Source organism: Trachemys scripta, unplaced genomic scaffold, assembly GCF_013100865.1.
Source record: "Trachemys scripta elegans isolate TJP31775 unplaced genomic scaffold, CAS_Tse_1.0 scaffold_30, whole genome shotgun sequence".
NCBI classification, from domain to species: domain Eukaryota; kingdom Metazoa; phylum Chordata; order Testudines; family Emydidae; genus Trachemys; species Trachemys scripta.
Window position 1 is genome coordinate 752,355 of NW_023260516.1, and position 21,613 is coordinate 773,967.

Here is a 21,613-nt window from a genome sequence, read left to right on the forward strand (position 1 = left end):
AAAGCCTGTGTCACCTCCCTCTCTAGGGGCCTGGCCACATAACCACTGACAGTGTCTCCTCCAGCTCGGGGGCAGGGTCTCTGCGGGGCATTAGAAGGTCCCTGGGTCTCTCTCGGCTGGTGACCCATGTTAGGATATAGATATTCAGGCCTGTCTGTAAAGGTCTATACTTTAAGAATTTACGTGTATTCTTATCACGTAGCTAGTTATAGAGGTATAAAAGAAAGAATCAAAATCACTGTCTGGCTGTGTAAGGGCCTTCTCTCACTGTGACAGTCTAGGGCCTGGTCACATCCTCACATTCCAAACTAGTCACATGGAAATAAGGTGCTATTGGGCTGTTAGGAATACAATCCTGTCCTGATATTCCCATCATCTCCAGAGAAAGGAAAGAGCTTAGAAGATGTAAAAGGAAACTAAGGTTGATAGTTTTCTGTCTGGTAAGAACTCACTTATCAATAGACCCAGCTGGAAAACCCTTATGTCTGTATAGATGTAGTTGTGAAATCCTGACTTCTGTATTGTTTTGTATGTTTATTTGCATGATCTCTGTCTGGTTCTGTGATTGTTTCTGTCTGCTGTATAATTAATTTTGTTGGGTGTAAACCAATTAAGGTGGTGGAATATAACTGGTTAAATAACCATGTTACAGTATGTTAGGATTGGTTAGGTAAATTTCAGTAAAGTAATTGGTTCAGGTATAGCTAAGCAGAACTCAAGTTTTACTCTATAGTCTGCAGTCAATCAGGAAGTAAGGGGGGAATGGGAACAGGGAATGGGGGTGGGGAAATTGGAATCATGTTTTGCTAAGGGGGGAATGGGAACAGGGAATGGGAACAGGGATGGCTCTGTGGTGTCAGAGCTGGGAATGGGGACACTGAGGAAGGAAACTGGAATCATGCTTGCTGGAAGTTCACCCCAATAAACATCTAATTGTTTGCGCCTTTGGACTTCGGGTATTGTTGCTCTCTGTTCATGCGAGAAGGACCAGGGAAGTGAGAGGGTGAAGGAATAAGCCCCCTAACAACCCGTTGGGTGCATGGGGTGGAATTTCCCTATCTCTGATTTTCTTTTGAACCTGGTGGATTTAATTCACACGCTGAGAAAAGCCCCTTAGAACCAGGCGTTACAGTATAAACCCGTCATCACCGTTCAGCAATGGTGCAAGGGGCAGCAAACCCAGGCATTCCCCCTCGTGCCCCCTCCTCACACAGTGCCACAGCTCATGTCACAGGTGGGCAGGTTTGCAAGGTGAGAGGGGGCTGCAGAATCAAACCCTCCAGCACCAGGAAATGCCAGAGTTAAGTTTTCCTTAACTCTGCCCCCTTTACTTGCATGATTAAGTATTAATTTTAGAGACATGGGTCACCAGCCAGCTTTGAACTCAGAATCCAACAAAGCAGGCAGTGTGTGTGTGTGTCTGTCTGTCTGTCTGTTTGTGAATCTGCATGGAAATACAGTAGAACCTGAGAGCTACAAACACTTCAGGAATGGACGTTGTTCATAACTCTGAAATGTGCACTACTGTGAACAAAACGTTATTGCTGGTCTTTCAAAAGTTTAGAACTGAACACTGACTTCATACAACTGAACATGGATTTAGCATAGCTTTGTAACTTAGCTATGCTGAAGAAAAATGCTGCTTTTAACCATCTTAATTTAAATGAAACAAGCACAGAAACTGTTTCCTTCCCTTGTCAAATCTTTCTTTTTAAACTTCCCCTTTATTTTTCTAATTTATATTTAACACAGAACTGTTCTGTATTTGCTTGTTTTTTTAAGTTATCTCTGCTGCCATCTGACTGCTCACTTCCAGTTCCAAATGAGGTGTGTGGTTGATTGGTCAGTTCATAACTCTGAGGTTCTACTGTAGTGGTCAGTGGAAGATTGACGACAAGACCCTGTGCTCTCCTGGCTCCCAGCCCGATGCACCTTCCCCAATCCTGCAGGGTCCACTGAGGGTAACCTCTGCCTGCTCCTGACAGAGACCCAGACAAGCTGGGAGATGCATGATGCCTGGCCAGGCCAACTGGCCCAGGGTTTCCTGGGTTTTGTAGGGACCTCTGCTTGCTTTGGCTGTCCTAGATTTTGCCTTCAGATTAGAGACAAGGTGTGATGGACGTAGGAAGAGACGGGACATCATCGACTTCCTGAAGCTGGAGCCACCAGCTAAGTTCCTTATTTGGGACTCGGTGGAGTTTGGCTCCAGGGTGTTGGTGGCAGTGCTGAGGGATCCTTCTCTGCCCCCATCATGGCATCTGCTCTCATCGTCCTCCTCCTCGGTGAGTATCGGAGACAGCCAGGGTGTGTGCGCATGGGGAGGATCTGAGATCAGGGTGTGTGCCCTTGGGGGAAGGCATTGGAGACCAGGACGTGTGCCCGGGGGGGGTGTCTGAGACTAGGGCTTGTGATGATAGGGAGTGGATCTGAGACCAGGGCCTGAGCCCATGGGGTGGGTCTGACACCAGGACGTGTACCCATGAGTGGTGGGTGGGGTTGATCTGAGACTAGGGTGTAAGATCCAGTTGCTCTGGGATCTGGTCACTAACAGGCCGTCTCCTCTCCAGGCTGCTGGCTGGCCGGGCACAGCGGGGTGTTGGGAGGTGAGTATCAGTCTGTGGGGAGGACGGTAACATCAAGGACAGGGGAGGGGATACATGGGGTGGGGAAAAGAGGAACTGAGCCCTGAACCTTCCCCAAATCTCAACCAAAACTCCGCTTGTGAGCTCAGACTAATCGCCATTCTTCTGTGCCCCCGCCCACCATGGAGTAACTAGGAGCTGAATCTGGCTCCCGGGGTCTGATGAAGCAGATGGGAACCGTCCCTTGGTTCAATGTCCTGCCCCCATAATCTGTAAGGATCGAGGGTGGGGGCAGCACATGAATGTATTATACAAACATTAAGAGGGCCTGTCCATGGGCTCTAGATCCCCTCGGGGAACCAAAACATTCACGGTCAGTACCGCCATGGGCAGAACCCCCAGATCCACCCCCAACAGCTCCCTCCTCTGCACTTACAGCCCCCCATTCCCAAGGCGTGGAGAAAGGTGGGTCTTGTGCGACCTGCACCCATCACAGACTCTATTTCCAACCCTGGGGTGGGGGGCAGAGCTGCAGGGGGCCACTGGTCAGTCTTCCTGGCTGGCCTCAGGTGGGGGAGGGGGGGCAGGTGATCTTTCATACATCTGGGTCCTGAGCTACGTCTGGGTGAACCCCCTGCCCCCAAACCCCATGGGCAGACAGTGCCAACCCTGGTAGGGGGCAGACTCCTAGAGAGGCCGAATGACTGATGGACTGAATTGGGGCAGGTGGAAGTGGGGGGCTGTGTCTCCCCTGTTTAACTCAGGTATCTGAGGGGTAGCCGTGTTAGTCTGAATCTGTAAAAAGCAACAGAGGGTCCTGTGGTACCTTTGAAACTAACAGAAGTATTGGGAGCATAAGCTTTCGTGGGTAAGAACCTCACTTCTTCAGATGCAAGTAATGGAAATCTCCAGAGGCAGGTATAAATCAGTGTGGAGATAACGAGGTTAGTTCAATCAGGGAGGGTGAGGTGCTCTGCTAGCCGTTGAGGTGTGAACACCAAGGGAGGAGAAACTGCTTCTGTAGTTGGCTAGCCATTCACAGTCCTTGTTTAATCCTGAGCTGATGGTGTCAAATTTGCAAACGAACTGGAGCTCAGCAGTTTCTCTTTGGAGTCTGGTCCTGAAGTTTAACTCCTGTTTAACTCCTGTCTCTTGTTGAAAGAAGGGCGTGAATTTCCCAAACCCACCATTTCAGTGAGCCCCAGCAGGGTGGTGGCGCTCGGGGGAAGCGCCACCATCCGCTGTGAGGGTTTGTACCCGGGCATGGAGTTCTTTCTGCATAAAGCTGGACACCCAACGCTGCAGGGGCCATTGGTGGTACCTAATGGAACCGTGGCTGAATTTCCCAAACCCAGTGTCCGCCGGGAAGATGGAGGGAGATACACCTGCGGCTATCGCTCCATAACGGATCAGAGTCGCTGGTCGTATCTCAGCGACCCCGTCGAGATCATTGTAGCAGGTGAGGGAGGGGCCCAGCTCAGTGTCTCGGCTCCCAGCCCCACACCCAGCTGGACACTCCGGGGCTCTCTGCACCAATGGGACGCTCAGAGCCAGGCTCTGCCCTGATCCTTGGGCCCAGCAGAGGGGACACCCAGCTGGGGAGGGGGGATGGAGTCACTGGGACATTTCCCAGCCATGGGGGAGAAGCAGCTGTTGGAGATACAAGGCTGAGGGAGAAGGATCCCTGCACATAGGGGGAGCTGCAGAGCAGGGGGGGCCTTTCCCAGGTAACACATCAGTTAGGGGGTGATGGGCGGAGCTGAAGGTTATAAACCTCAGTGTATAGTAGAGACTTGCACAGTCCCCTGCAAGTCAGTGGTGGTGCTGTGCACAGAACCCAGGAGTCCTGGCCCCCATCCTCCCTGCTCTCCCCACTAGACCCCACTCCCCTCCTAGAGCCAGGGAGAGAACCCAGGAGTCCTGGCCCCATCCTCCCTCCTCTCCCCACTAGACCCCACTCCCCTCCTAGAGCCAGGGACCGAACCCAGGAGTCCTGGCTCCCAGCAGAGAAGCCAGGGAGTGAATGGACCCTGGAGACTGGACTGGCCTGTCACCCACTAGGGAGCAGATCTCTGGGCCCCCGGGGGCTAGGGTTGCTCCGTGTCTCATGCTGTTAGTCCAGGGCTCAGAGGAAACTCTGGCCCCTGTGGAAAGGCATCCGGGAGCCCGTCCCCAGGGCCGCTGGGTCTGACCCACCATGAGGCCGCGTGATGAGGAAGGGCCCCAGGATCGAGTGACGGGGCCTGCGTCTCACGGCCTGTCTCCTTGCCATTGCAGATCCCAGCTACCCCAAACCGAACATCTCCCTGAGACCCAGCGGGGGGGTCTCTCTGGGGAGATGGGTGACCATCCGGTGTTGGGGGCAGCACCAGGGCATGCGGTTCATGCTGAATAAAGAGGGACGCCATTTCCCACCTGTGGATTCGGACGGGTTTGGGGCTGTGTTTTCCTTCAGCATCGTGTGCCAGGAGGACGGCGGGAGCTACAGCTGCTCCTATCACAACAGATCGGAGCCGTTCACCGTGTCGTACCCCAGCGACCCCGTGGAGCTGGTGGTGAGAGGTGAGGGGCCCGGCTCAGTGTCCCTGTTCCCAGCCTCTCCCCCAGCTAGACCCTCAAGGGGGCTCGATGCCAATGGGATGCTCAGAGCCAGGCTCTGCCCTGAGCCCTGACCCCGCCGAGGGGACGCCCGGCCGGGGAGCGGGGACGGAGTCACTGGGGGTTCCGCAGCTAGGGGGGAGCAGCAGCCCCTGGAGACTCGGGGCAGGGAGGCTACTTTAACGCTGCCCCTTGTGCGTAGGAACCGTGAGTTGCTATTTAATCCCGTGATCCCATCCCCTCTGTTCTCCAGGCCCTGCCCCAGGCCGGAGCTGAATGAGGCAGGGGCTGCAGGAGAAGTGATGGCTTGGTGGACACAGCGCTGAGTTGGGACCCAGGAGATCTGGCCCAGCTCCTGGCTTGGCCACAGACTCTGTGTGATGGGAGCACGTTGTGGTTTCCAAAAGTGTCCTTCCTTGTGGGGGGTCTCAATCTTGGGGGAGTCCAAGCGCCCACAAACTGTTGTGCTCCCAGTTAGTGGAGACCTCTTCAAACGCTGGCCTCAATAGCACTGGATCCCATGTGTTGCAGGAGCATGTAGGGTCCCTGCCATGATCAGGGCCCCATTGTGCCAGGTGCTGCATAAAGACAGAGTGAAGAGACAGTCCCTGCCCCTGGAAGCTCACTAAGGAAGGTGAATCTGTCTGTGCCTCAGTTTTCCCCCTGTAGAATGGGGATAAGATGTCTCGCTGCCTCCCGGGGGGCTGATTCCCTTCCTATGTGGGGCCCAAGCCCTGCGGTGCCAGGCGCCAGAGGCCAGCCTGTGAGTCGCTCTGTGCTCAGGGGGGCTGGATGCAGTGAATGAGGCAGGGACCACACACGGCATATCAGGACCCCAAGAACTAGGGAACTGTGGGGCTGGGAGCCGAGCTTGCAGGGCTGGGATTCTGGGTCAGGTGGACTCTGGTATCTGGGAGAGAATCTCTGCCAGCGGGCCCCTGGATCTGCCTATGGCTGGGGAATCATAGAAGATTAGGGTTGGAAGAGACCTTAGGAGTTCTACTCCAACCCCCTGCTCAAAGCAGGACCAACTCCAACTTAATCATCCCAGCCAGGGCTTTGTGAAGCCAGGCCTTAAAAACCTCTAAGGCTACATCTACACTACAGGGGGGGTCGATTTAAGATACACAAATTCAGCTACGCGAATAGCGTAGCTGAATTCGACGTATCGCAGCCGACTTACCCCCCTGTAGGGACGGCAAAATCGACCTCTGCGGCTTCCCGTCGACGGCGCTTACTCCCACCTCCGCTGGTGGAGTAAGAGCGTCGATTCGGGGATCGATCCCCGAGAGGTCGATTTCTACCCGCCGATTCAGGCGGATAGTGGAGACCCAGCCTAAGGTTGGAGATTCCACCACCTCCCTAGGGAACCCAGTCCAGGGCTTCACCACCCTCCTAGTGAAATAGTTTTTCCTAATATCCAACCTAGACCTCCTCCACTGCAACTTGAGACCGTTGCCCCTTGTTCTGTCATCTGCCCCCACTGAGAACAGCTGAGCTCCATCCTCTCTAGAACCCCCCTTCAGATAGAGTTGGGATGGACTCACTGGGGCATTCCCCAGCCAGGGGGAGCAGCAGCAGCTGGAGATTAGGGGCTGGGGGGGGGGGGGATTCCTACCCTGTGGTGAAGCTGCAGAGAGGGGGCCTTTAACAAGTGGAATTCTCTCCTGGGTTGCTCCCAATCTGGGGCCCCATGGAGGAGTTGGGGCCCGAGGTGGGCAGTCACTGAGTCACTGTTTTGGCCTCTCCCCCTGCCCTGACAGACACTGGTTCTATTCCACCAGGGGGAGGAACAGCCCCCTGCCCCTCACTCACCACCAGACCCCCAGCTCCCCCGATGCCTCCTGCCCTTCAGGTCACAGCCTGGAATTTGCTGGGGGATCCCAGAGGAGGGGCAGGATCTGGGGAGCTGGGCTGTGAAATTAGGCCCAGAATGGTGCCAGAGTCCTTGGACAATAACCCACCCCCCCTTGGGCCACAAGACATCCCCCTGGCAATAGGAGTGAGCATTACCCAGAATTCCCTTGGTTCTTGCTTCCCCTCCCCTAACTGGGGTCTCAGGGAAACCCGCAATAGATGTTCTGCTGCCTCTGGCTGCGCCCTAGTCCCCAGGGCCCTGGTCACCGCCCAAATGTGGGGGACAGCGGTTAACGTACCAGCCTCCCCCAGCGCGCACTGCCTGGCTGTGTTTGTCAGCAGCTGAGATACCCTGGGGCTGGGCTCATTGCACAGCAGACAGGCCGGAGCAGAGGTACCTGTAGGGATGGACAGAGGGGTCCTATAGGGACAGGGAGCTGGGGTGGTTCCCTGTTATGAGGGGCTAAGACCCTGAGGCTCTGATTGTCCCCATCCTCTGCCCCAGTCCTGGGGTGCTGGGTGTCTTGGGGGCAGTTCGTCCACATGGGAGCCCCCTTCACCGGGGAAACTGAGGCTCAGCCCCCCGGGGCAGCAGGATGCAGTCTCCCCTGAGGGGATCTGGCCCCAGAACCATGGCACCTGAGAGACCCCCAGAGGGGGGCTAGGCCGGACCTGCCGGACGGGGGGTTGGGGGCTCCACTCCCGGGACAGCGCCAGCTACTGATCTCCCCATCCGAGCCAACAAGTGACTCTTCCCTTCCTCCCGCAGCAGCCCCCCCGGATTTCACCCACGCCAACATCGCCCGCCTGGGGCTGAGCGCCGCGGTCCTGCTCGTCCTGGGGCTGATTCTGGCTGAGGCCTATTACAGCCGCCCGAGGGGGGCGCCCTAGGTGAGGTGACCCCCCCTTCTGTGCCCCTTGCTCCCCCCAGGGGCTCCTGTAACGTGTAATCTCTCTGTGCCCCCAGGAGCCTGGATCCAGCCATGCAGAGAAGAGAATTGCCCTGGGGGACGAGCCGCTTCCTCTCGGGGGGCTGAGACACAAACCCCCCTTCCCCCAAACATCCCTGCCTCGGAGAATCCCCCCCCCAAACAGCTTCAGATCTGACAGCTGCACCCCAGGATTGAATCCCTGATGGCGGGAGCACGAGCCCCTACGAGACCCACCGTTGTCCCCTGTCCATCCAGGGCTGCACCGGGCAGGTTGCATTTGGCCCTAGCACGTTCCCAACTGGCAGCTGGGTCGTTAAATCCCCCAGGACCACCAGGGCTCATCGCCCAGCCCGGAGCCGGGCCCCCACATCCCGTAGAATTGTACACAGAACAGTGCCCTGAGACAGAGCCCCCAAGCCCCAGCCCCCTGTGTGTCAGGATGCTGCATCTGCCCTAGCACTGGAATAACGGCACTTACTGCCCCCCCGGTGTCTGTCCCCCTCCTCTCTCTGCAGCGGGGTCCCCCAGCCCCTTTTCTCTTCCCCTTCCCCTTCTCCTTAGACGGCCGAAGCCTGCATTTCTATTGCACAACCCCCCAGAGCATCCTTCTCTCCTGCCCCAAAAATCTCCCTATCCCAGAGGGGGCTGTGGTAATGGAGCTTCCAAATGTCCCCTCGTGGTGTGTTCAGCTGATGAAGGTGAGTGAGAAGTTCAGGCACCATCATGAGAACATGGACCCCCCGAGGCCTTTTGGACCCTGCTCCGCGGAGACGTCCTGAGCAGAGCGGCTGGAGAGAGGGACCCTGATGCCATCGCTCCTCCCCCAGCTGAACCCCCCCCCAACCCAGGAAGAAATGGGGTCAGACTTTAACAGCAGCCACAGCAACACCGGCTCCAGCCCAGCTCCGCTGGATCCTCCGCCCCCAGGACAGTCGTTAGCTTCTCCAGGGCCAGCGGGGAGACGCCCAAACCCGGGGGATTTTCCAGCTAGAGACTCGCTCCAGCGAACGGGGTCGGGGCTGGAACAAATCCCTCATTTCACACGGTGCTGCCACAGCTCCCCTGGTTCCTGCTCTGCTGTGTCTGTAACAGCCGGTCCCAGGGGTCAATGGGGGGTTTGCCGTGGGGCTGAGCAGGCTGCGGACTCTGGACCCCACCCCCGGCCCATGTTTAACCCTGTTCAGTGTGGGGCAGGGGCTGGGGCGTGTTCACACCTTGGGCCCTTTAATGTGTCTCCACAAACACAGCAGGGCACAAAGTGATTTAGCTGCCCGCACTTCCGGGGTCCCCCATGGTGGGTGTTTGGGGGGAGCTGGCTGGGGGGAGACGGGAGTTTGAGGGAAGTAGGTTGGGGATATCAGGAGGGGGGAGGAGAGGAGAGGGGTCGGGATGGGGGACAGGAGTTTGAGGGCTGACATGCTCCCCCAAAGCTCAGAGCTGGGGGTAAGGATTGTTTGGGAGTATGGGGGGGACGGGGGCAGATGGTGCCCCCCAGGAAGGCGCTGTCATTGCTACCCCTCGGCAGCTTCCCTTCTCACTGCCCTCTCCTACTCCTGACCCCTCAGTCCTGGGTCCCTCACTTTCTTTTCCCTCAGTCTCCTGCTCCCATAACGCTCCACACACCCCTCTTCCCCACATTCCCTGAGGGAGGTTGGGGTGTGTGAGGGGTGTGACGTTGCACCCCATAATGCTTTATAGAAATATGCTTATGAATGTCAATATGACATACCTGGAATATGTTTTATGCTAGATTGCACAGAGATGTTACATGGCATAAGGTTATGTTCTTCTGCATGTACTCATCCTATTTGTATGAATGGATCATTCTTGTACCTGAAACTAGAAATATGAAATATAACTCTGAGGGCCTATTGTCATTATGCAAAGTGTGGGCCATTAATGGTGGTTTGGAATCTTGATGGCTCCCATTAACCTGGACAATTGACTGTAGATGGGTCTGGTTACTTGCAAGCCTTCCTGTGAGTCAGGCCAGGAAGAATGAAGGCTAAGGGCAGATATAAAGCACTGGGCATTAAACCCACCTTCAGAGACCCCAGCAGGGAAAATGCTGCCGAGTGTTTACGCTCTCAGCTGGAAGTGCCCTGGCGTGGCCACGTTAGCAGGTCTTGCAACGCCACAAAGAGCAGTGCACTGTCCCAGCATGCAAGTGGCTGCAAGGTGCTTTTCAAATGCGGGGGGTGGGGTGGAATGGAGTGTGACAGGGAGTCTGTTGTGTGTATGTGGGGGAGAGAGAGTGGGTTTTTGGGGTGCTGGGTGTGTCAGCATGTTGTCTTGTAAGTTCAGACCCCCCCCACACCTCTCTCACACACACTCACAGCAAGCAACATTCCACACTAATGGCTTGCTTTGTCCAGGAGCAGATGAACAGGAGGACTGTCAGAAACAGAGCTTTGAAAGGGGATATCTGCATTCCTACAGCTGATTCCAAAACAATGACAAGAGGCCACTTGACTTCAGGGGATTATGGGACATTTCCGGAGGCCGATCAGAGCGCAGTAATGCAACACTTTGTTCACTCTGATGCTGGGGCGTTTCAGCCAAGGTGCAACAAGCGTTATGCTTCTCATGGAAGTGGATTACCAGGAGCGCTCCAGCTGCAGAGTCCAGGCGCTCTAAGTGCCTTGCCAGTGGGGACAGGTCGGGAGTTAGGGAGCCTGGGGCTGCTTTAATGCACTCTAACTTGCAAGTGTAGCCAAGCCCTTAGGGTCTCACAGGACATGTGACCATGTCACCTGGTACTGGAATCCATCTTTAATGGTGGCTTGGAATCTTGATGGCTCCCATTAACCAGGACAATTGACTAGATGGCTCTGTTTACTTGTAAGTCTTCCTGTATACGTGTGTGCTGGCAAGTGGTTAATGAAGTCTTGCAGTGACATGTGATCATGTCACCTGAACTGGAATCCATCTTTAACCTGATGCTTTTCCATTGAGAAGGAGGGGGTGGGAACCCAGAGAGGGACAAAGGATTCCTGGCTTGTGCACAAAATATATAAGGGGATGGAACAGAACAAAGGAGGCGGCAGTCATGAGAAATCCCCTCGCTACCACCTGAGCTGGAACAAGAACTGTAGCAGGGGAAAGGATTGGGCCCAGAGTAGAAGGAGGCTAGTCGGTGAAAGAAGCTTAGTGGAACATCTGAGGGTGAGATTTACCTGCATTTAGTTTCCTACCGTATTAGGCTTAGACTTGCGTGTTTTAATTTATTTTGTTTGGTAATTTACTTTGTTCTGTCTGTTATTACTTGGAACCACTTAAATCCTACTTTTTATACTTAATAAAATCACTTCTTACTTATTACTTAACCCAGAGTAAGTATTAATACTGGGGGGGGGGGGGGAACAGCTGTGTATATCTCTCTATCAGTGTTATAGAGAGTGAACAATTTATGAGTTTACCCTATATAAGCTTTATACAGGGTAAAACGGATTTATTTGGGGTTTGGATCCCACTGGGAGCTGGGTATTTGAGTGCTGGAGACAGGTATTTTCAGTGAAGCCTGCAGCTTGTGGGGGGACGTAGTTCAGACCTGGGTCTGTGTTTGTAGCAGGCAGGCGTGTCTGGCTCAAACAAGGCAAGGTACTGAAGTCCCAAGCTGCCAGGTAACACGGGCTCAGAGGTAGTCTAAGCACATCAGGTGCCAGTCGCAAGCGGGTTTCTGTGACCCAACCCGTCACAAGCAGATAGGGGATGGGGTGGGCAGAACTGGGGAGGGGCCAGGGGGCATGAGGGGACACAATGGGGGGTGGAGGGACAGGGGGCAAAATTGGGGGGAGAGAGACCTGATCGGGGGGATGTGAAGGAACTACAGAATGGGGGAGGGGACATGGAGCGGGGGGGGGGGACATGTATGGGGGATCAGACACAGGCCGGAGGGCAGAAAGGCAGGGGATGGGGATATAGGACATGGGTGGGGTTGGGGGGGATGTGAATAGAGAAGGGGACACAGGCCTGGGGCTGAGGAGCCCAATGCGTGAAAATTGTGGGTAGGGGGTGGCGAAGAAGCTGGGGAGCCAGAGCTGGGGCATTAGCCGGGGGGGCCAGTTTCTCTTGAGCTCTGTCCCCGTGTTCTTTCCCCCTCCCCTTTTTGGGGGGCTGGTTGGCTGTCCCCCATGTCTCTTTCAAAGCATTCTGAGACCAGGGCCCTGAGCTGCGCAGACCCACTGCCCCGGGGATGGGATGGGGAAGGGACACGGGGCCTTTCACCTCTAGGGGGCTGGCTCTGATCTGTGTCCTTTTCTCTAAGCACCAGACCCCACCCCCCAACCAGAGCCAGGGAGAGAACCCAGGAGTCCTGGCTTCCAGCCCCTCCCCCCAAATCATTGGACCCCATTCCCCTCCCATAGCTGGGGTATATAACAGGGTAGGTGCCGGGCATAAGGTTCAAGCAGAGTTTCACTGGCAGTAGCAGAAACAGGAAGCGAGCGCCGGCTCTGGGCAGACTTCCCTTTTTACAGATTTATCGGCTGTTCCTTTAACAACTCAGGATCTACATTTATCCCTCCCTGCCCCCGTCATGAGGACCAGAAACCACAACCCTGCCTAGCCTCCTGTCCTGTCTCTGTGCCACATCACTCGGTTAAGAGTAGATTCTGCAGCAACGCTACCTGAGAAGGAGGTTGGCCAGGCTGTCACAGACTAACAGGTCATGCTCAGTCTTGGCCCCATGGGGTCTCTGGGGGGAACCCCCTTCAGTGCAACAGCCCTTCTCAGGGGTCCACTCTCTCTCGAGGTTACGTCCCTCCACCTCCTGGAGGGTCACCAGGGCAGCTTGGGAGAAAAACTCTAACCACAGGGTAATCCCCACTTACTTGCCAGATAGTTGGAGATTTCCAAGAAATAACACAAATACATACAACATATTCAGCACAGTAATTACATTAAACAGAAGACAAATATAACGTAACAGGGTAAAACACTATTCTTAGGGTCACCGGTGCCCACCCTGATAATACCCGTGACTTTCCCCAGTCATGTGACCTGATGTAGCAAATGTAAAATTAGTGTCCCATTGGTATGTGTACTTTGTTGGGGCCCTTGATGATCTACAACCACAAAATTCTTCTCTGCAGTGTTTTAGCAGTGTGGCTGACTGGGTTCAGTACAGCCCAAAGGACTCACAAGTGGGAGGAGGTGGTAAGTCCCTCCACAGGTTTAATATGCAGCAGGTTATAAAATCCCCAACCCCTCACTCCCTGGCTTGAGGACACAGTTCAGGGAGTAGGGGTCCCCAAAATAAGTTCCCTGACTGACTAACTAAAAGCTGGTGCACTCACAAACTCCATGAATGATCCTCAGGTTCAGAGATGACTCTGGACTCCTCGGTCACTGCAGAGGGGCTGGTCTCTGCTGGCAGGGATCCTCTTCAGGCAGGAATCAGGCTGCGTTGGTCCCAGGATTTTCCCTCCCCACAAAGGGGTGCAGGGCTCAAGGTGCAGATTACACAACTGTACTAAAATCCAAACTGTAATCTCCTAGCCCAGTGTCCAGACAAACCCACAGCAGGCAGCAGCCCTGGACTAGCAGTCAGAGCAGAGCTGACCATGTGGTGACTGGTCTCACCTAGGGAGCTGGAGGGCTAACTCAGCCTGGCTGGGGACGTTTCCCAGCAAAACTCTACAAACTGGGAGTCCTCAGTGGAGAGGGAAAAGCCCAGCTGAGGGATCTTGCTTTCAGGTCCCTAGAGGCCAGTTCTCAAGTGGAGCTCTACATGTAGTCCTGGGACTCCCCAGCTCCCCGCACAGCCAGTCCTGCCCTCAGGGCCACCCAGACGGGGGGGCAAGTGGGGCAATTTGCCCCAGGCCCTGGGTCCTGCAGGGGCTGCCATGAGTATGTCGGAGGCTCCCACCGCTTCCGTCTTCCCCCATCCCCCGGCGTCTCAGCGTGCCGTGTCCGGGAGCGGTCCTGGCCAGCGCTGCAGTGCCGTAGCTCCAGCGGGACCCGAGCTCCTCTCGCTCAGAGCTGCGTGGTAAGGGGGCGGGGCTGCGAGCTGTGGACGAGTGGCGGGGGATCAGGCCCCGCTGGAGACACCACGCCGCTGCAGCGCTGTCTGGGGCCGCTCCTGGACGCAGCACGCTGAGGCTCCGGGAGAGGGGGTAAGTGGCATGGTAAGGGGCCCATCCCCCACAGCCCTGACCCCCCAGCTCTGAGCCCAGCCCCTCCAAGCTGGGCACCCCTCCGACCCCATCCCCCCATAGCCTTGACCCCCAGCTCTGAGCCCGGCCCCTCTGAGCTGGGCACCCCCCGACCCCATCCCCCCCACAGCCCTGACCCCCAGCTCCGAGCCCAGCCCCTCTGAGCCGGACACCCCCTTGACCACATCTCCCCACATCCCTGAGCCCAGCCCCTGTGAGCTGGGCACCCCCCAACCCAGAGCCCAGCTCCCCACCCAGCCCTGGGCAACAGCAGCGCTACCCCCAGGCAGCGACAGCCCATTGGCACCAACCATCACCATCACCCAGCGACAGCCCATTATGTAATTGCAAATGTAGACAGACCATTACAGCATTTCATGTTTTTAAATAATGTATTTAGTGTATTTTCAAATTAATACAAATTAATTTTTGAATGTATTTCATTGGTTATTTTTTACATTTCCAAATACATGTTACTATAGTATTGCAACTTTTTTTTTATGGAAGGGGCCCCCAAAATTGCTTTGCCCCAGGCCCCCTGAATCCTCTGGGAGACCCTGCCTGCCCTTGCCCTTGCCCTGGCTGGTTCCAGACTGACTCAAAAACGGCTTCTCCCCTTTCCTGAACTCCCTGGGAAGGGCATCTCACCCCCAGACTCTGAGTCTGCCTTGGCTCCCCCTCCCTATCAGGGACAGTGCCTCCCCCTGAGCGGCCAGAAGACAGAGCCCCAGGAATCTAGGTCATCTCCTTGGGGGTTACATATATATAAATATATAGTCTTTTGTCTGGCAAAAAAAATTTCCCTGGAACCTAACCCCCCCACACCCCATTTACATTAATTCTTATGGGGAAATTGGATTCACTTAACATCATTTTGCTTAAAGTAGCATTTTTCAGGAACAGAACTACCACGTTAAGCGAGAAGTTACTGTACAATGCAAAGGAACATGAATGTTCAACAGATCAAGACTTTTAAAATGATGCCTCACAAGGCACCTTTGCACCCGACCTATCATAATTCTATCGTAGTGGTGAATATGGGGGCTCCAGGGTTCTACTTTGAGGTACAGATGGTCACCCTGTGGTATCACCGTGGTGCAGCCAGGGCCTGGGAATGAGGCCTGGGTGAGGAAAGACGGTGAACTTCCTTTCCCTTTCAGAGGCGGCTGTTTGTGTTGTCCCCGTGCCCACAGGGCGGGTGACTTGTTCCCTTTAACCTTCTCCATTTTTACTCGTTTTTTTATGAGTTGCTGTTTAATAAATTGTACGTGCTCTGAACTCTATGTACTGATCAGTGGGTCAGGGAAGCATCTGGTGCAAATAGAGTGCCCTGGAGTGGGGACACCCTCACCCCTGTCCTAAGTGACCACGACAAGACTGGGGCTGGAGCCGCCAGGGATCCGGGGCCCAGCCTTGCCAGGGTTACGAGGACTCTGCCCCATGGGAGGGAGGAAGGGGAGCCCTCAAGGTCAGGCAGGCCTCTAGGTAAAGGGAGTGGGAGCGAGGACTCAGATCCTTTCACTAGCCAATCCCACCGGGGCGTGTATAAAGCCAGGAAAGTTCCCCACAATAGCAGGACAATTCCCCCACTTACACTAGGAGTGGGGTCAGGAGCCGCCCTGCCCGTCCGTCCGGAGAGTGAAATGAACTGGTTCCTCCCCAAAGACCGTATTAATTTTACCTACATAGGTCACCAGCCGGGCTTGAACCCAGAATGAAAAGGGGATGGAATTTTCATGGAAAACGTGGTCAGTGGAAGATTGAAGATCAGACCCCGTGGTCACCTGGCTCACAGCCTGATGCACCTTCCTCAGGGCTGCAGGGCTACATTGAGGGTGACCTGTCCCCCCTCTCCACAGAAACACGGACAAGCTGTGAGCTGCATGATGCTTGGCCAGGCTGAAGGTCCCTGGGTTGCTTGGGTTTTGCAAAGCTCTCTGCTTGCTTTGACCACACTAGATTTTGCCTGCAGATTAGAGACAATGTGTGAGGGACACAGGATGATATGAGCCATGTTGGCTTCCTGTAGCTGGAGCCACCTGCTGAGTTCCTTATTTGGGGCTCGGTGGAGCTGGGCAGCGGGACGTTGGTGGCAGTGCTGAGGGGCCCCTCTCTGCCCCTACCATGGCACCTGCTCTCACCGTCCTCCTCCTCCGTGAGTATCGGAGACAGCCAGGGCGTGTGTCCATGGGGGGGATCTGAGACCAGGGGTCTGTGTATATGGGGGTGGCGGGGATCTGAGACCAGGGCACATTCCCATGGTGTGTGGGGGGGAATCTGAGACAATTGCATCTGGCAATGGGGGAGAGATCTGAGACCAGGCCAAGTGCCCATGGAAGGGATCTGAGATGGGTGTGTGTCTGAGGGGGCTTATGCCCATGAAGGGGGGGACCTGAGATCAGGGTGTGTGCCCATGTGTGGGGGATCTGAGACCGGGGTGTGTGACCATGGGGTGGGGGGATCTGATACCAGGGCATGTGTCCATACGGTGGACCCTGAGACCAGAGCACCTGCCCATTCGGGGGAGGCTCTGAGACCAGGGTGTAGGATCCAGTCACTCTATGATCTGGTCATTAACAAGCCATCTCCTTTCCAGGCTGCTGGCTGGCCGGGAAGAGTGGGGTTTCAGGAAGTGAGTATCTGTGGGGCAGGGGAAACTTTAGTGTTCAGGACAGCTAGGGCAGGAAGGGGGAGAGGAAAGGAGGAGCTGAGCCCTGGACCTTCACCCACAAAATCAGTTCAACCTCCTTGTATTGATCCCAGGGGGTTGAGATCAGAACCTGGCCCTGCCCCCTGTGCAGTCGGGGATGACCCCTGATAAACCAGGGGATGGGAGGTGGGTAGGGTGACCAGACCTCCCATTTTTAAAGGGAAAGTCCTGTATTTAACCATCCTGCAGGTGTCCCAACTTTTTCTTAAGAACAGGCAAACTGTCCCTTATTTTCTGTCTCCCCCCCCATCAGTACTGGCCGGATCCCTGCTCGCCAGCCGCCTCCCAACAGCAGTGAGTGGCGGGGTCCACTGGCTGATGATGGGGGTGGTTGTGCATGGCTGGTGGCAGGGCGAAGATGCAGTGGGCAGGACCAGCTGCTCCCCTGCTGGTCCATCAGTGCAGCCCCTGCTGCGTGTGGGCTTTTGGCCAGGAGAGCCCCACCCCCCCTTCCCGTTTCTGGCTGGCGCGAGCTGCGGTGGGTGGTGGGTGTGGGCAGGTGCCCCAGGCAGCGGCTGGTTACGTGTCACCTCTGCTGCCCACCCATCGGCCCTTTACGTGCTCCCCCTCTTGCTGTCCTCTCCGTGCCTTGTTCCTTCGCCCCCCAGCCCCGCTGCTCCTCCATGTCCCCCCGGCGGGGCGCAGCCCAACCCAGCGCTGTGGGGAGACCCAGCCCCTGGTTGGAGCGCTCAGCTCACCCACAGCCTGGCTGGCAGGCTCCTCCTTTCCTCCCCGCACTGCCTCTGGCTGGGCCGGCGCCCGGGAAAGCCCAAGACAGTGAGGTGGGGGAAGGGATTTCCAGCCTGTTCCCACCCCGAACCTGCAGGCTCCACAGCAACCCCCTGGGGCTTAGCACCCTCTTCAACCTCCACCCCCTGGGTCCTGCCCCCAGGGAGCGCGGGGCTGCTCCGTCCCCTGGGCACACTCCCCTGCTGAGCCCCCTCTCTGGCCGGGGTCACTGAGGCCCCTGCAGTCAGGTTCCCTGGGCCCTGGGGCACAATGCAGCCTTAGGGCTTAACCCCTTCCTGCCCGCACGGTAGCCGGGGGACAGGAGGCGGCTGGGTTATGTGGGTGGCCAGCGGCAGCCTGGGGGTGTTCGCTGCCTTTCCACACTGTGCAGGCAGGAAGGGACAAGCTGCTTCCATCCCTGGGGGAGTGGGGGAGAGATGAGCTCAGCAAAGACACGGGCCAGGTCAGCCCTTCTCCCTCCTGCCCCGCTCCTCCCGGGTGGCTGAAAGCAGCTCCCGTCCCTTCCCTCCTGCACAGTGCTGAGAGGCTGCTGCTGGCCACATTCTGCTGTGAACCCTGGCAGAAATCTGGAGGGGGGACATGTGACCCTGTGTCTCTCCCCCCCACATACACATTTTGCCTCAGGAAGACACGGCACCAGGTACCAGGAGAGGTGGGTACGTCCCCAGGGGCCCAGCCAGGTATGGAGGGGGGAGAGCACTGGGCAGGGAGGTTCAGTTCGGTTCGGTCAGACACACACCCCTTTGTGACAGAGGGGTACAGGAGTGTGTGTGTGTGTGTGTGTGTGTGTGTGTGTGTGTGTGTGAGAGAGAGAGAGTGTGTGTGTAAGCTCTCCATGTTGGGGGAGGGATGGGGGCTGTCGCCCCTCCCCATGTGAACACTAAAGGCTTAAAGATAAGAAGGTAAATAAAAATAATCCAACTACGCAGAATTTCTTTTTAACAGGGGCTCAGTCACTTGATGTGAATGTGAAGGTTTGTACTGCGTAGTTCTGATTGATTGCCATTGAACTCGCTTGAATACAAGTAATTTTACCAGGTGTCCCGTATTCAGCAGAGGGAAATATGGTCACCGCCTGGTGGGCTGAGATCAGAACCCAGCCCGGCCCCCAGTGCAGTCAGGGGTGACTCTAGATTGACCCTGGGGGACTGAGATCAGAATCCAGCCCACAGGTTCCGTGTGGATGCAGTGAGGTGTCTGTTAGCCCCGGCGCTGTCCCTGGGCGCTAAGGGCAGGTTACAGACACACGGGGAGGGGTTTGTGTCTCCCCATCTCACTCCTGTTTGCGTGTGAACGCAGAGCTCCCTGCGCCCAGACCCTCCATCTCCGTCAGCCCCAGTGGGGTGATCGCCCTGGGGGGAGACGTCACCATCCACTGTCAGTGTCGGTGCGAGGCCAGGAGGTTATTTCTGTATAAAGGTGGAATCGAAATCTGGGAGCTGGATGCTGCTGGGGACAGGGGTGAATTCACCATCCCCAGCACCAGGTGGGAAGACAGAGGGGCCTAAAGCTGCCGATCTCACTCCAGATCGGAGCCGCCCAACTGGTTGTATCCCAGTGAGATGATGCGGATCATTGTAGCAGATGAGGGGCCCGGTTCAGTGTCCCTGCTCCCAGCCCCATGCCCAGACAGACCATCATGGGGGTCTCTGGGTGGATAGGACACTTCTTGGGGTGTCACTTAAGCTGCCTGTGCCTCCATTTCCCCTTGTATAAATGGGTGATAATCATCCCTCCTGCAACTTGTGTCTGGTTAGATCATCAGGACTTGGCTTTAAAGCAGGGGCTTTTTCTCCCCATGTCTGTGCAGCACCCAGCATCTCTGACTCCCAGCCTCATCCCGATCTAACCACTAGTCCCCACTCCCCTCCCAGAGCCAGGGATAGAACCCAGGAGTCCTGGCTCCCAGGCTTCTGGGCCCAATGAGGTAGATAGATGGGTACAGGGTACAGAGGGGTGCTCTAGATTTTAGGCAGTTTCGTGCGTAGCTCCCAGGAATCTCTGGGATCTCGGAGAGGTTCTTCTGGCTGGATTTTCTCCCAGGGGCCCCGTCTCTGGGACTGTGCAGCGAGGACGGGGCGCAGTGACTGTGCCGGGGTCTGTCTCATGGCCTGTCTCCTTCTCACCACAGAGCTCAGCTACCCCAAGCCCTCCATCTCCCTGAGCTCCAGCAGGGGGGTCGCCCTGGGGGGGAAACATGACCATCTGGTGTTGGGATCTGTACCAGAACGTGAGGTTCCTTCTGTACAAAGATAGAAACCCGAACGTTTCCTGTGGATGCAGTGAGGTGTCTGTTAGCCCTGGCGCTGTCCCTGGGGCTGGGCGCTAAGGGCAGGTTACAGACACATGGGGAGGGGTTTGTGTGCCGGCTCACACAGCCAGCCATGCAATGCAGTCACAGGCTGGGGGCGGGGCTGGCACATCAGCCCCTGACCCTGCAACCCCCGTGCCCATGTGTCCCTGCAGCCCCTTCCCCTGTTCACGGACTCAACGCTGTCACCCCACTAGCTCCTGAGCCCCAATCAGTGACCCCCCAGCAGCCCTGGGTGCCCCACTCTGCCCTCACCTGGCTCTGCGGCAGGTGCTGTGATGAACTTCTGCTCCTGGGGGAATTCTGCAGCACTGAGCAGGCAGGGAATTTTTTTCCCCACAGAAAATACATTCTGCGCCAGAAGTGCTGCAGTTCCGCCTCTGCCCACCAGGGGCCGCTGTGGCACTAGAACAGCGGGCTCCGTTTGTGCTGCTGGCTGCTCCGGTGCCACAGTGACCTCTAGTGGGCAAAAAGCGGTACTGAAGCACTTCCTAGGCAGAATGTATTTTATGCTGGGGAAAAAAAATTATGTGGGACAGATGAATTCTATGTGCCCACAGATGCACAGAATTCCCCCATGAGTAACAGTGTGTGTGTGTCCTTGCTGCCCCCCTGCTGGAGGGGCTGGGCCCTGCTCTGTGTGTCAATCGTGTGGGTCCTGTGCCCTAGTGCAGAGGTGTTCAAAGTTCAGGTAGTGACTCAGTACTGGGTCGTGGAATGCCAGGCACTGGGGCCCCTTGCTCAGGACCCAGGGACCCTGGCACCTGGCCAGTAAAAACTAGAAGTAAAACTACTAATAAAACTAGTAGTCCCCACCCAGCAGCAGATCTGGCTCATAGGCTGGGGGGCCATGGGGCTCTGCTCGCTGCCCCCACCCCGAGCATTGGCTCCACACTCCCGTTGGCCAGGAATTGGCCAATGGGAGCTGGGGTGGTGGTGCCTGTGGGTGAGAGCCGCAAGGAGCCGTTTGTGCACCTCCACCTAGGATCCAGACCTGCTAGCCGCTTCCGGGGTGCAGCGCGGTCCGTGGTGCCAGGACTGGTGGGAAGCCTGCCTCTGCATGTCCCTCGCTAGCTCTGGCTCCGGGTAAGGACCAGGGTGCTCTGCGTGCCATCCGGCCAGTTCTCCAAGTCATTACTCATTAGCACCTCGGTAGGCAGGTGATCGTACACCCCAACATCTTTGGGTCTCTCCTTAGCCCCCCATTTCAGCTCCCTGAAGGCCCATGAGGGGGGATGGTCCGCCCCGGCATTCACAGGCACCTCTCTGTTGGGCTACCTGGAGTCCCACCTTTGAGAGGTCTCTGGATGACTCCCCTGCTGAGTCCCCGATGTGGGTCTCCCTCCTGCCCCCGATCTGCTGTCCACAAACTCATCTGCCAGTGCACCTGCACTGCACAGATTTTTGGGCTTCCGGTCCACTAACCACATCTTAAGGTGTGGAGGGAAGATGTGGTTAGTGGACCGGAAGCCCCAAAATCTCCAACCCCACCAGGTTATACACGTCCTCTGCGGTAGTGGCCCCTGTGCCCTTCCCCCACTAACGGAGATATTCCCCCCAGCAGGTTGGCGACCTCCTTGTAAGTGACACCTGAGGTCTTGCGTACACCCCAAAATAATTTCCTGTACGTCTCGGGGGTCAGTTGAAACTTCAGCAGCAAAGCCTGTTTGAACAGTTCATAGTTCCCCTGTCTCAATACCACCCATTTGGCTGAATGC

The 21,613-nt window shown here is 56.3% G+C and overlaps 1 protein-coding gene across 4 annotated transcripts in view; it reads left to right on the top strand.

The window, feature by feature from the left end:
* The first annotated feature begins 2,201 nt into the window (after nt 1-2,201).
* Nucleotides 2,202-21,613, top strand: part of LOC117870507 (immunoglobulin superfamily member 1-like) — a 307,321-nt gene continuing 287,909 nt past the window's right edge. For 2 of the 4 annotated variants that reach the window (XM_034757699.1, XM_034757697.1), the window contains exons 1-4: nt 2,202-2,282; nt 2,568-2,603; nt 3,748-4,041; nt 4,860-5,144. In XM_034757699.1, coding sequence (XP_034613590.1) covers nt 2,252-2,282; nt 2,568-2,603; nt 3,748-4,041; nt 4,860-5,144 — 646 coding nt within the window. In that variant the 5' untranslated portion in view covers nt 2,202-2,251. The remainder of the gene's footprint in view (nt 2,283-2,567; nt 2,604-3,747; nt 4,042-4,859; nt 5,145-21,613) is intronic. The other 2 variants (XM_034757694.1, XM_034757695.1) reach the window with 2 other exon arrangements.